At 35.6% G+C, this 15,902-nt stretch overlaps 2 protein-coding genes across 2 annotated transcripts in view; one reads left to right on the top strand and one right to left on the bottom strand.

Annotated features, from left to right (window-relative positions):
- Positions 1-15,902, bottom strand: part of LOC145692482 (uncharacterized) — a 617,057-nt gene that overhangs the window by 587,484 nt on the left and 13,671 nt on the right. The gene's annotated exons all lie outside the window — the stretch shown is intronic.
- Positions 1-15,902, top strand: part of LOC145692480 (ATP-binding cassette sub-family C member 4-like) — a 66,414-nt gene that overhangs the window by 37,828 nt on the left and 12,684 nt on the right. Inside the window, exons 6-10 of the mRNA XM_081767788.1 lie at positions 114-238; positions 3,129-3,374; positions 5,432-5,604; positions 9,628-9,757; positions 12,690-12,800. Coding sequence (XP_081623914.1) covers positions 114-238; positions 3,129-3,374; positions 5,432-5,604; positions 9,628-9,757; positions 12,690-12,800 — 785 coding nt within the window. The remainder of the gene's footprint in view (positions 1-113; positions 239-3,128; positions 3,375-5,431; positions 5,605-9,627; positions 9,758-12,689; positions 12,801-15,902) is intronic.

Raw genomic sequence — 15,902 nt, 5'->3', positions numbered from 1 at the left:
CTAACTTTACAAAGAAAATACTTTGAATTTATTTCGAGTTTTCTCATTCGTTCCCTTTTCAACATACTTATATATCTTATATGTACAAATGTTCATTAATCTCTCGATTACAGAAGCTCTTCAGGTAGAATGGATAAAACACGGAGAACTTAAATATGAAAACGTAACGTTGGTTTATGAAGGTTCGAACTTGCCTGTTTTGAAGAATGTAAGCTTTACTGTCAGACCAGGAGAAAAGGTATTGTAAAATCTGAGATATTACATCTTGTTTAAATTTTAGTCTGTAATGAAAAGATTATATTCAACTTACTATTGAAACTAATTGTTTTCAATATTTTTATTGATAGTTTATATTTTTTTAAAATCTTCAATTTTATCAGACATATTGAATTAGCATAGCCTATATTTTGAAAGCAATAGATTGAAATACGAAAACACTGAAAAGAAATGAATTTATTTTCAAACATTGATAATGTATATATAGCATTCATTCTGCCTTTGGATCTAATCTATAACTTAAAATAAAAATCCAAAAGATGGCGAAACCAAAATATTTGTACTAATAACTTGGGATACAGTTTCGATTATGTTGTATTGTCTTCACCAAATACGTTATATTTTATGAAAGATGATGAAGACAGTGTAGTAGGTTTAAAGTAATAAGATAACTGTATCAGAAAGTGAATGTGTATTGGCTACAAGGACAAGATACTCATAAAGCAGTACTGACAAACTGGTTCTTCAGCTAATGCTGGCAGAAAGAAAATATGATATAATAGACTATGATTATGTTAAATATGTCTGATAAAGGTAATGCTACTTTGGCAAAACTGAGACGATTCTTTACCTCTCACGTACAAAACGAGTGTGATAGTTTCATATGAAGGTTCGACTACATGGCACCTCTCTTAAGTTCGATTTAAAGAATTCCTGAATATTATTCATAGTCCGTACTAGTTGCGACGGTGCTACACCCTGTGGAAAAAGAGCAAAAGTTATTGAATGTTGATTAGATATTTTTAAAGCGATGTATGGATACATGTTACGTAAGAAGTTTTATTAATATTGTGATATTATTACCTTTGTTCTGCGACGATAATAAGTATACGGTTTTAAGTAATAATTAATAAAATCTTAAATTGTGTCGGTTAGCTTGCAACGAATCAGGTTTAAGGGGGGCTGGTAACGAGATTCTGCCGGGCATTGTAGTTTAAGATGACCGGACTGTCACTTTCATCTACTGTTATGTGAATAATGGGTGATAGCTAATTGAAAAATTAATTATAATTGAAATTGTGGTTAGCGGTTGTGAAGTACGCGATGGACTTCGTAATTTTCTGAAGTTTCTTTTGGATGCAAGAGTTGGTTATAAACTGTAACAAAATCAATGCAATCTCCCGTTCATTGATGACGAAGAACAAGCTCAAACCAGAAATGGCAAATTTGTAATTCTCTTCCATTGCATTCGATCCAAGCTCACAAAAAGAACTACAGGTAAATTAAGTTTTCTTTCCTATGCCGGATGCTGTTGGATTTCTTGTGGAGATAGTTGGTGGATGATGAGCAAGGACATGTAGCCTTCGTTGATGTGATCGGAAGTAACGAGACACTTTTTTAGTGCAGTAGTGGATTCGTTAGTCTCGTAGAATAATTGGCTATTATATTTCGAGAATTCAGTTTTTTATTAGGTTTTTGGCTGTTCGTTTTCTACAAAATCTTCTTGAAATTTTTGCACAAGAGGACAAAAGGATTTATACTGCTCCGGCCTCTTGTAGGGTAGTGTATAAAGCATTTTTATTAATATTATTTTTATTAAGTGTTACTTTATATGCTTCATCTACAAAAGATATTTATTGCCAACATAATGCGTTAAATTCACGTTTTTCAGTTAGGCGTATGGGTCCTAAGTCTCGGGAAAATAGCACTCTTCTCCTGCCACCATCGCTGTCACATTCACATCACTAATATGGCATGAAAGTGTTTACATCTGACTGTTTTTCACAGTAATAAAGACGAGAGTTTTTCACATGCTTTTTCACTGTTAGTTTGTAACTATATAGTCATTTTAATTGCTTTTGTTTTAAGGTTCCGTTACGGACTTAGCCCTGGTAGTTAGATACTCGGTCATTTAATTGAAATGTATAATTGTATTGTATTAATTGGAAAGTAGTGTTATTCTACTTTCATTTGAAATTTTGAAATTAATATGAATTTTAAAGGGGTGGCATTCAGTTCATTTCGTTTGTCCTCGTTCCTCATGACAGTACAAATTATGTAGTAAAAATAATTTATGAAATACCATCTAACAAAATACCCCTAACTACTTTTACCTATTGACGTAGTAATCACAAGTAAGTTATCAATTACAGTAGCGTTAGCATTTGAAGAAGCCTATAATGGTAGTTTAGAATAACTGAGACGTGTTGCACTTGTATCAGTACTCTCCTTTCTATCCCGGAAAGGCAATGTAATTGTTATATACTAACGGGTATTTTAAAGTTTCCACGCTCGTGAATTTGGTTATATTATTTTGCTTCAATGTTTTATCCGGAGAGCCCGGTCAGAATTTCCATCCACTGGTTATATATAAATAATATAACCACTGTTAAATTTGGTTATATTATTTTGCTGCCACTCTTATTCGGAGTTCATGCATTATTTGTTAACCTGAGTGAATTGTGAGCTTGAAGCTTGCACGCAATATTTCGTTTTAATATTTGACACATACGTGAACTACTGAATAATACGTGAAGTATTCATAACAAATGCGCATAACCCCTAGTAACAGACAAGGTATGCTTAAAGTGCATACTCTTCCAACAACTTTCTTTCGGGACTTCGTATTTTATAACCAAAGAACACACATGCCAGAAACTGTAATTTTGGTCGACTCACCAACTTGCCTCTAAACAAGCAAAAATTAGCGCTTATTTATCCAATCTTGTCACATATTGGTTATGTTTTGCGTTAATTTAAAAAAAAGAAACAATGTACGCTTTCCCCAATTTTTTTCTGTAATGCATTCAATGTTTTTTTTTTATCACAATGAAATTATTAGAACATAATGTATATAGATGTATAATATATATAGATATATTGTACAAATCTATAATTTTAATTTTTAATAGATTGGTGTAGTGGGAAGAACTGGAGCAGGGAAGTCATCTCTAATTACTGCTTTATTTAGAATGGTTGAACCAAATGGATTTATTTGGATAGATGGCGTCGATACTAAAACTTTGAGTTTGAAGAATTTACGAAAAAATATATCAATTATACCTCAGGATCCAATACTGTTTCGTGGTTCACTACGGGATAATTTAGACCCACTAAAGGAGCATACGGATTACAAGATATGGAAAATATTAGAGGAGGTAAGAAACTTAAGAGACCCTCTTTATATCTATTGAAATATGTTATACAAGTTAACAATTGAGGTGGTGAGCGCAACAGTGGTTTAACCGACATTTTTAAAAGTGGAGAAAAATCAAGTTAAACTTAAACACATTTTTGGTGCAATATATATGTGTACAATGTATGACACATTCAACCACTTGTGGTTGCTTTTGATATATTGTGCAAAAAGCACATGTGTTTAATTTAATTTTTCTCCATTTTTAAAAAATGTGGGTTAAACCACTGTTACGCTCACCCCCTCAATTTTTCTTTTCATTTAACTTTCAACCTGAAAATAAACTTGTGTTTATGGTGGCTGTAATAATCCACTAGTCGATCTTGTGGTGGGATACTAGGTTTGATACTGACTTTCGTCAATTGTGGTTTTCGTTAGGCAAACACCGTGTACGTGGGTTTTCTTTCGATTCGTCCGTTTCTTTCCACTTTCTTTGTTCATTCATTATCATTATCACCGTTAGAATTATTCCCAAAGTAAAATCGCCGGGCATTAAACTCAAGAAGAAACAAGAAAGAAAGAACTTGAGCTATATGACAATATTTCCAGGTACAATAATTGCAATTCAGGTAATGTTAATACTTTATGTGTGGTTTGATCAAATTGAAGACTTTGGTTATTGTACCGTGAGGAACCCCCATCTGGCAGGCAACCTATTGGTGTGCCGAAATCTTATGTACGACGTTGCAAACTACAGGCGTTAAACAAGCAACATGTACATTCTGATTATTTATTCTCCCAAAAAAAAATCTAGAAACTTTTTGAGGCGTCCATTTAATTAGGAGGCAATGTGTTTTTGAGGTCATCACGAGACACTGCACTATACAGAAAGCAAATTCTAGGTGATTTCTCTTTACTAGTTCAAACTAGGACAATCTGCACTTCTAGTCCCAAAGGTCACTAAAAGTAGTGAATGAACGCACTATCCGATGTTAACTGGTGAAAACATGTGGCATTCGCACACTACTGTAAAGTAATTCTTGCAACTTCAGGCCAACAGCATGTTGTGAGGATTTTCTCATGAACACCATGGAAGCGGAGAGTACAAAAAGTCTAACTCGCAAAGTTGGATATACACTATAGCACTGTAAATCGGCAAATCCATTAATCGGTATGCTGTAAAATATGTACTCATAAATGTCATGTAAATCAACATCGGCGAAGAAAGCTCCCAGTCCGGATTTGTCGGGTTCTCTTAAGCTATGAAATAACTGTATTTTTCTGTATCAAGTTGTCAATTCCGATGAAAAATAGATCTGCAACAATAGTAAATAGTGTGGAAAGTGGTTAATAATCTGAAAAGCTTCCAAAAATACCCTTCCAACACGAGAAGATTTTGTTCCGGATACCATATTCTATAGTGATATTGATGCATCATATGTTTCACAGACATCCATCCAGAAACAGGCAGCATACTCATGCATGCCACATAAAGGATAAAGAGGCTCTCCTACATCGCATTCTATTGATGTAGCTCACACCGACTATTACCTCTTTCAACATCTTGATCACTTCTTCCCAGGGGGAAAAAATCTGTGATGACTAGGCAAGGGAACATTCATCAGAGGAGCTTTTGCTTTCTACACTCTATACTTCTTTTAAAATGGAATCCGATCATTGACTAAGAGATGACAGAATTATGTGGCTGAAGCCCGAAACTCACTAACCAGATATTGTTCGATATTTATTGTTTTATTTATTTCGTTTATCTTTGAGAGTGACACAGTTACTCAGACATTTCAATATCTGCAACTTAGTATTCTCGGTATTTCAAATGTACAATATGCCATATCTCCTTAGTTTTTCTTTTATTTGAAGTTAGTAGTATGCATTAAACCAAACAAAATAAATAAACATATAATATGTAAGTAGTAAGAAATTACAAGACTTGAAATGATAAGACTTACAGCAAAGATTTAAATACTAATGAAATTAAATTCTTTTTTCGCTAAAATGTTTCTTAGCAAAAATATATATTCTGTAATCAAGTTCAAATGATATTTTTCTCTTCCTGTATAGGTGGAACTAAACAAGTTTGTTTCAAAACAACCCGAAGGTCTAAACCTGGAAGTTTCAGAAGGAGGAAGTAATTTCAGCGTGGGATTTAGGCAGTTAATATGTCTTGCAAGAGCAATGTTACAAGAAAACAAAATTATTGTTCTTGACGAAGCCACAGCTAACATTGATCACATGTAAGATACATTTTATATTTCTATTAACCCTCTAATACTTGGTTATTATTTCATACATAAATATCTCAGACTGGCATTCAAAACCTATAGAAACTATGACTTTATTCATTTGTTGTTATCTTTAAGGTAAGCACCATAGATTGTTGTAGAAGGTTTTAGTTTCTTGATAAATATATTTATAAAATTAATGGGATACCTGATAAAAGTGCAATATACCAAGGTATTGTGATGTCGATGTACCTTTCGCCGTAAGATCAATTCTGATGGGATCTCGAATGGAGTCATATAATTCATAAACGTTACTAAGTAAAGTTATACCTTTCGATTTGTAATGGATCACTCAGTCTCATAAGAAAGGATGGAGCGGAATTTTAGCTCAGATTCATGTCTCAGAAATCAACGAAAGATGTTCAATTATGTTCAAAATCATCTCCATGTTTCTCAAACCACGCAATAATAGCTTCAGTTGAATGAAGGGTGCGATTATTGTCCTGAAATATACTGTCATTTACCGGAAGCATGTGATTCATAGAATGTACACGTCCTTAAAATAGTAACGTAGTCAAGGTAACCTTCAGCACAGGATCCATTAGGAACCAGGATATTGTGGCACACAGCACCACGAAACAGCTGCAATGTTTTATGGTTAAGCACAGACATTAAGGATGATATGGCGTATTGGGTGCCTATCGCATATGAACAATGCCTGTTGTTTGAAGTAAAGGGAACGATAAGTCACAAGCTCATATGACTCGTTGCCAGTCATCATTGTTCTATGTGTGTTGCATGTTCGTTACTCAATTTATATCATGCTAAAATGTTATGATCCCTTGTCAACGGTTTTGTTTCTGCAATCCGACTCAATTTGTCCATGCCATCAGACTAGCGGAGGTCTTGATTGCATTTCAGTTTGTGAGAGAACCTTCTGAAGACCTCCGTGACTTGTACTGCAGTCGCCGACGGTTCTGAGAGACAAACACCTTTAATGCTCGGCGGGTTCTGTTACTGGAGACTTTTTTCTTACCACTGTTTCTCTTCACCAATGCGGTTTTGCCGTGAGTTTTCTTGTCTACCACTAAATCCCTTGTGACAAACTTAAAGCGCTTGCCACTTTCGTCACTCTCACGTAACATAACACAGTGTCAAAAATTTGTCAGAGGCCGCCAAATTTACACTATCACCACCTACTCCGTTGAATGCACACTGCCGTTCTAGTGCTTCTCCTGCAATATGAAGTTTATCCTAACACACAATAGCTCAGCAGCTGGTGTTGAAATCTCTCTACTACTAATTACAGTATATGACGTACTTCCAATTATAGATATTTCTATTGTAGTAAGTTAGTTCCAAATGTAGTAAGTCAGTTTTCTTGTTAGTTTTGCTAAACAGTTACGATATGCGAGACAGGAATTTACTGAAACAAATACAGTTCTTTAGCATTCAAACCTTTTTCTTTCAAGGAGACTAGATTATTCGTAGCGAGACACAAAAAGTGAAGGCTTGGGAAAGTTAAGGAATTCCTAAATCAATGACGAAGGTTACACGGAATAAGAGTGTTGAAAAATTAGGGAGAGGTTTCCTCTAGGCTATCGACCTGTGGAGCAGCGTAACTATTAAGTCAATCTCGGAGTCTCAAAAACTGAAGATTTTCGTCTGGGATTTGTATATTTTGCAATATAGAATTCTACATGTGGAATAAATTGACACTTTATTCTAAGAACATATTATCCTGTACTCATCTGCAGACAGTAAACCCGACAGAACATAATCAGAAGAACTACGATTTCTTTTGAATCACCGTACACATTCAAAGTAAAAGAATGTATGACTAGAATTACAAAGAAGGTAGAGGGTTTTGATGGAAACTCGCGAAAGTACTTTAGTGGGTCTCTGAGACCAATATTATGTAGTAATGGGATAAAAGCGAGACATATAAATAAATATCTTATTTATGGGGAGGTAAAAATTACTTGTATGAAGTTGATGCTGCAAATACTTTGAAAGACGTCAGAAACATTTACCATAAAATGCCAGATATAAAAGATTTAACACATTTTCTTTAACATGCCTAGTCTTTCAGGTCCATATCGTACGTTTGATGTTTAACGTTAATGTACTACAACATACATATCTTCTTTGACTTAAATGACAGTACTTAAGTAACGATACGAAATATGTTTTAGTTTCACTTTTGCGCTTAGTACTATATTCCAGGTAAAATTAGACAATTTTAAGATTTGTTCTCGTACATCAAATTTTGTCCATAATAATTATTTTTTGAACATAATTATTTTCCGATGTACTGTATCCACTATTTACTTACTACAGATTTGCAATATTTAGAATGAGGATACAACAACAATTCTATGTATTAATTATAGACATTATATATATATATATATATATATATATATATATATATATATATATATATATATATATATTAACTTTACAACTCTTGTAGTTTGAGATATTCGTTGTTCATTGATATGAATGACATTTTAATTAAAATAAAATTATGATTTTCTGGAGGAAAGAAAAGAACATTTAGCACGGGTTTCTACACAGTGAAGCTTAAAATATATAAAACGATAATTAAACCTGCTGAGCTGTGTGCTTGCGAAATATGGTCGTTTACTCTGAGGGAAGATCGTAGACTGAAAATATTTGAGAACATGGTCCTGAGACGAAGATTCGTACCCAAGAGGAAATGGAAAAGGGAATGGCAGAAACTTCATAACGATGAATTACATAAATTATACGGCTTACTAAATCTTCTTACGTTCATCAAGTCTAAGAGACTCTGGTAGAAATAGAAATAGAAATTAGAAACTGGATCCAGTTGCCTAAGGACTGAAGTCGGCAGAAAAAATACTACCCTATTACTTTTCTTCACATATCTGTCTCTGCGACATAAGCTTGCGGAACTTCTTGTACAGACTATGGAACGCAGAACAGTGTCCATTGGAATGTTGTTCAACACCACCATCACATTTGCTTTAGAAGCAATTCAGTCTCAAAAGATTCCAGTTGAGGGTACATTTCGTTTAGTGAAGGGGATATTGTCCGCTGAGCCGTATCAGGCTAATATGAGGGCTTGAAAAACAGAGACTCTTTCTCTGAAGGACTTTGGCTTTGTCGCCAAACATTACAATGTGTTGGCCCAGACCAATATTCTTGTGAGTGAATTTTTTGTCCAAACCAAGTTCTTGAATACCACCTCATTCACCTTGTTTCGTCCAGTGGACTTCATACTCTTTCCTAAGCTCAAATGTGTCCCGAAGGAAGCGCGTTTTCAGGATGTGGTATCGATTTAAACGAATGTATAAGATACTGAACGGTATTACAATAATCCACTATTCTAGAGCTTTCCAGAGCTTCTACTACTGAGTGTGTCCTGCCGAAAGAGATGTATGTAGAAGGCTCATATGGCAGTCTGATCGTTAAGTATATTATTTCGAAGTAGTCAAGGAAATAATAAGACGTACATTGTACTTGCAGTTTATCGATTAGCTTTTAACATCTCCCTTCAGAATTAATCATAAATGAGTCAGAGACCATTACTTAAAGTTGTACTCGAACGAATGATCGTGTTTGTATCCACTAGGAGTATGAATACAGTGAGCACGTTTGCCAGTCGGCCGGCTATGGTTACTCGTATTAGAGTTTCGTTTACACCATCCGTTACTTAGCTTATTCACTAAACGTATTTACTACCCATCATATGCGTAGAAGAGCGTGGACAAAATGTTATTTCGAATGAATTCTTGAATTGGTTCGTAACTCCAATTTGGATACGAGAAAATTGTTTGACCCCATCTTGATATTTTCAGTGTGTAGCCATTTGTCAGTGGTTCTCCCAATTTAGTGGCACCAAACATCTGTCACAAGTATATATATATATATATATATATATATATATATATATATATATATATATATATATATATATATATATATATATATATATATACTGTCTTATATCACTTTCTTATATTAGATTAAAGTAATATTTAATTTCAGAACCGATGGAATTATTCAGAGAACGCTGAGGGATAAACTTTCTAGATGCACCATAATCACTATAGCTCACAGACTTAATACAATTTTAGATTCTCACAAAGTGCTGGTAATGGATGCAGGTGAGGTATTGGTGAGTATTTAACGCTGAAAGTATAATGTTACTTTCGTACGAAATGTTTTAACGTAAATTAGATATTGACTGTTTAAAAGATAATTTGTGTTTGGCATTGTAATTCCGGTAAGTCTATTTACATTATGTTGGTAAGTACTACACTTATTTTGTCCCTAAAAGAGCTTGCAATACTTTTGACTCTTCCAAGCACTCTTTATCTACCTACAGTTTTTAAAATTAGGGCATGAATACCAATGAAGTTCGAATTATTCTGCAATTGAAGGGCTTCGTCTAGAGGTATTTCTAGAGCAAGCAAGGGAGCAAACAGAATACGTCTGAAAAAAATTGATCTTAATTTTTTTTGTTGCCTGGATAACACTCTTCAACAATGATAGGGAACTGTGTAAAAGGGGTAGCTTCAATATACACTGTAAAAATCGTTGTATTATTTCAACGACAATCCTATGTGTTAACACGATTGTGTTAAAATATACCACAAACAAGTGGTTAGAACAACTCATTCTCCATTTGGAGTTGTGTGTGAAATGCCGGTAGTTGAAATGAATTTACACTTGTGTGTTAAATTAACACAAGTGTAGAATCTTCGGTGTTGTTTTCTGCTTGATTGCAAAATATGTTGGGCATCTAATTATAGAGGCTTATGAATTGAAGCTACAGACAAACACACTAGAAAGAAATACTTAGACAAATCCAGGTATGCGCAAAATTTCATCTCCCACATTTGATGCATTTATTGCTTCTTTTTTAAGCGATTGTGTACTAGAAGCAACAAACGCATCAACTTTATTACATGGCAATTGTCTCCGATCATTTGAAAGTGAATAAGGAAGAACTGTAAAATAAAGTAAATAGACAGTCGTCATTTTGTTATAAAATTACATGGCGAGCAGATTTTTTCTAATCCCAAACGATTATCGTTGAATATACGCGGCTTAAAGGAGGACTCTGATTAGCCAAATTCAAAAGACGTCAACAATTTATCCCTCTACAAGAGACGTTTTATTCATCGCCTTCGAGGCCAAGTCGGAAGAGCCACTAGTAATCGAAAGATTGGTAGTACGTTCCCTCCCCGGCCACTGGAGTAATTTTTTTACTTGTTTAAATTGTTTTTAGTTTATTTTCATTACGTACATAATATGCTCTACTGTTCTCACGAGCTATAGTACCAGCATTCTTTGATATTTCTATTTGTGTATTTCAACCTCATCAGTAATCAGCGATCATAAAAGAACACCGTATGCAAAACTTTTCTACGGATATTTGAGATTTGAATTCTAATGAAGAAGGGAGTCTCCACTTACCCCATGCCGTAAACGTTGCCAACACCTAATGGCCCACTTGCCGGTAAATGCCGATCGTCAATATAGAAACGCATCAAAGGATTGCTGCTAGTGTGCCACTGGCGGCAGGGTTTCGTCGAGTCGAAAGATATATCTAGACTCGGGGTGTTGAAGTTACCACCGCGTAGCAGCGAGGACTTTATTTTGGTCCGAGCTCCTTCGATCCGTCGTGGAGAATCGCTAACGAACCAACACGAACTATCACCGGTCATGTGCATGCGGTTATTATTATATATTATTTTTTCCTGACAAATTGTTATTAAAGTGAGCTCCAGGGTCAAGAATAACCTATGTCTCTACACCATCAAGTGGAAAATCTTGAGATAGGTGCGTATAATTGTATGAACTGGCAACTGTCGCCCATCATCAGAAAGTGAATATGGGAGAACTATGAAATAAAGTAAATAGATGCGCGTCATTTTGTTATAAAATTAAATGATGAACGCATCGCATTGTATCTAATCCCAAGCGGTTACCGTCGAATATACATAGTTAAAGGAGCGCTCTAATTGGCCAAATAAAATGACCTCAACGATTTATTCCCCTACAAGCCAGGTTTTATTTATCGGCTTTGTGACGAAGTCGAAAGAACATGCGCCCAGTAATCATAAGGTTGGTGGTTCGCGCCCAGCCCGGCCGTACGTTTTGGACTCTTTTTTAGTGTTTTTAAGACTCACATTAATGTAAAGAAATCACACATATAGGCAATTTTAACATATTTTGGGAGAGTAATTTTGTGATTCATTGTCGTTTCGTTGCCTCTCTGGCGCTCCTGGGCCGATGCTGGAATAATTTTCAAAACGGAAGTAGGACCACCACGGATCCTAGCTGCGGGGTCGCCAATTTTTGGCGAGATGTTACTAGTTGCCCATCGATGGTCTACCGACACTTACGGCATGATGTTTGCTGGTTCGGGGCTATGATGATTTCATATTTGATTTAGAACAACAATTGTGATTGAAAAAGTCGTAATGAATATGTATAATAATTCGATAACCTATTTATAGTTGTATCGCACATTTCAGATAAAACACGCAATCTTCCTAAATCACAAAGAATTGGAAATAAAAGGACGATACAAAAAGTGGAAAAATGTCAGATGATACATCGAATGGAACAAAAATGTTTAAACAGTAATGTAATATTTTCGATACGCCATTCAAAGTATAATAGATAATAAATAACGTTTATAGTAATTTTTTTCCGTTTATGACACCGTTCATAAAATTCCCATTATTTGATTGTGCAGAAAGTCAAATAAAATAGTTGCCATATATATGTATATAAAGCCATCAAAAAGTAAAATTTGTCTTACACGAAATTAATAACATTAAATATGCATGAAACTGAAAAATGTCTTTCAGTTAATGAAGTTTCCTGTAATGTATTCCCGAGACAGCTAGTTGGTATGTGAAACCCAATACTCTATGAGTTCATTGTTTTCCTTAAAATATATCATTCAGTGGTTCTGAAACATTTCTATTTGAGTTTTGTTTATGATAAGCACATATTGTGAGTTATGTAGACACGTATTGCGATAAATATACAGACTGAATATTTAGATATTGCTTGTTTTCTTCTACTTCCAGGAGTATGATAACCCTTACGTACTATTGCAGAACAATAAAAGTCGGTTTTCCAAACTACTTCATGAAACAGGGCAAAACGATGCAGAAAATCTTACACAAATTGCAAAGGAGGTAAGTGTATACTTTGATTTCTTACAAAAGCAAGTTTTCATTATGTTAAAAAGCTGTATATTAGAATTTTTTATTATAGTTCAAGAAATTCCATTGTTGGTTTGGGCCACGAGACATTCACAAACTTAAATTGTTTGACTTATTTTGTAAGAGTACTATCTTAAGCAGGACCTCAAGTACTCGTGGTTCCAATATTCCTTACCATAACTTCATTTCCACACTCTTAATAGTAATCACTGGGAGCACCCGACGAGATGAGTATGTGTGTTAAAATTGTAAAAGAAAAAAACAATTGTAATTTTGTCACAGATATAGTCCCAGACACAATTGAGGTAATATAAATCGATATTCTTTCCACTTCTGTTGGCTTGAACGCTTTTTCATGTATCCATTTTCCACGCAAGAGATCTTTCAGATTGGATATCAGATAGTTAACATAAGATATTAAATTCAGTTATTATAAAGGTAACAAAGAAAGTCTGTTGCTTTTTGTAAAGGTCTGTGTTCTATTGGCCTTCACGCCGAAAGTTGAATGGGAATGGGAATAAAGCGAAGGTCAGTTGTTGGTGTAGGTATATCCTACATACTATTTGGTTGTGGTAGTTCAATTAAAGCTGTGGACTTGAGTAAGGACAGAGTGAACATGGGATATCTACAGAATGTCATAAGGTGTGTGCGTGCTGTACGAGTTGAAACTGGGGTCAAACGCGGGGCGGAAGTTATCGCGGGAACGGGGTCTTTTGCTGCGGGTATCGTGACTACGCGGACAGTGCAGCGATTGTTTAAGTAGTTTAACTACGGTCACGAAGCACTCAAGACACACCGCGTGCCGGAAGTCCAACACAGTACAAAATGAAGATCTTCAAGCAGCAATTGAGGAAAACAGTTTCCAGACATGTTAGGAACCGAGAATACAATTCAGTGTGAATGGAGAAACCATTTAGCAGCACCTCCATCAACTTCGGAAGCACTACAAGTTGGGTCGATGGGTTCCACATGATTTGACTCCGGGTCAGGAGGCAACGCGAGCTGTTTCTTTGCTGTCTTGTCTGAAAAAGGAGCCAAGTCTGGACGGGGTGTTGACAGTAGTAGTGGTCCCCGTATATGCAACTGACTCAGCAAAATTTTTTGTGACGTCATAGGTCAAAGGTCAATGACCTTGGCCCGGGGTCAATGACCTAGGGGTACCTAGGACCACCCCCTCTAAATTTTGGCAGGGGTACCTTGGCCCACCCCCTAAATTTTGGCAGGGGTACATAGGACCACCCCCCTTAAATTTTGGAAATTGCCAAATCTAAAAATTTGGTATGGTAGCCTAGGACTATAGTATGTACCTCTATCAGTATTGGGTGTCAATGTCGTTCCCTTTCATGGGTAAAAAATTGCCAAAAATTGAATTTTCGGAGGTTTTTGACCTAATTTATCTCCTTGGATGAGGTGTTTTTACCCTATATGGCTATATGGGCGTATACAGGGGTCCATTAGCTTTCATAACATATGGGTATATTAATGCACCCCTTGAAAAATTTGGGAGGGGTACCTTGGCCCACCCCTTAAATTTTGGAAATTGCCCAATTTAAACATTGGGTATTATAGTACAGGACCCTAATATGTATCATGATAAATTTAGGTGGTCCACCTCGTCCCCTTTTAGGGGTACAAAATTGCCAAAAATATAAACGTAAGCAATACGTTATACCACGTGTTTGGTTTTCGGCCTAATTTATCTCCTTGGATGAGGTCCTATTACCTTATATAGTTATATGGGCGTATACAGGGGTCCATTCCCTTTCATAAGACATAGGTATATTAATGCACCCCTTGAAAAATTTGGGAGGGGTACCTTGGCCCACCCCTTAAATTTTGGAAATTGCCAAATCTAAAAATTGGGTGTGGTAGCCTAGGACCATAGTATGTACCTCTATCAGTATTGAGGGTCTATGTCGTTCCCTTTCATGTGTAAAAAAATTGCCAAAAATTCAAATTTCGGGGGTTTTTGACCTAATTTATCCCCTTTGATGAAGTGTTATTACCCTATATGGTTATATGGGCGTATACAGGGGTCCATTATCTTTCATAACATATGGGTATATTAATGCACCCCTTGAAAAATTTGGGAGGGGTACCTTGACCCACCCCTTAAGTTTTGGAAATTGCCCAATTTACACATTGGGTATTATAGTACAGGACCCTAATATGTATCATGATAAATTTGGGTGGTCCACCTTGTTCCCTTCTAGGGGTACACAATTGCCAAAATATAAACGTAAGCAATACGTTGTACCACGTGTTTGGTTTAGACCTAAGTTATCCCCTTGGATGAGGTCCTATTACCTTATATTGTTATATGGGCGTATACAGGGTTCCATTCCCTTTCATAAGATATGGGTATTTTGTGCACCCCGGGAGGAGTACCTTAGCCCACCCTTAAATTTTGAAAATTGCCCAATTTCAACATTTGGTATTATAGTACTGGACCCTAACATGTATTATGATAAATTTGGGTGGTCCACCTCGTTCCCTTTTAGGGGTACAAAATTGTCAAAATATAAACGTAAGCAATACGTTATACCACGTGTTTGGTTTTTTGACCTAATTTATCTCCTTGGATGAGGTCCTATTACCTTATATGGTTATATGGTTATGTACAGTGGTTTATTTCCTTTCATAAGACATAGGTACAATTGTGCACCCCGGGAGGGGTACCTTGGCCCACCCCTTAAATTTTGGAAATTGCCCAATTTAAACATTTGGTATTATAGTACAAGACCCTAACATGTATTATGATAAATTTGGGTGGTCCACCTCGTTCCCTTTTAGGGGTACAAAATTGCCAAAAATATAAACGTAAGCAATACGTTGTACCACGTGTTTGGTATTTTGACCCAATTTATCCCGTTTGATGTAGTCTTATTACCTTATATGATTATATGGTTATGTATAGGAGTTTATTCCCTATCATAAGACATAGGTACATTTGTGCACTCTGGGAGGGGTACCTTGGCCCACCCTTAAATTTTAGAAATTGCTCATTTTATATATTTGGTATTATAGTACTGGAACCTAACATGTATTACTATAAATTTGGGTGGTTCATCTCGT

Source organism: Thermobia domestica, chromosome 8 (genome assembly GCF_964235325.1).
Source record: "Thermobia domestica chromosome 8, izTheDome1.hap1.1, whole genome shotgun sequence".
Taxonomy (NCBI): Eukaryota; Metazoa; Arthropoda; class Insecta; order Zygentoma; family Lepismatidae; genus Thermobia; species Thermobia domestica.
This window is presented reverse-complemented; position numbering and strand designations above follow the sequence as displayed.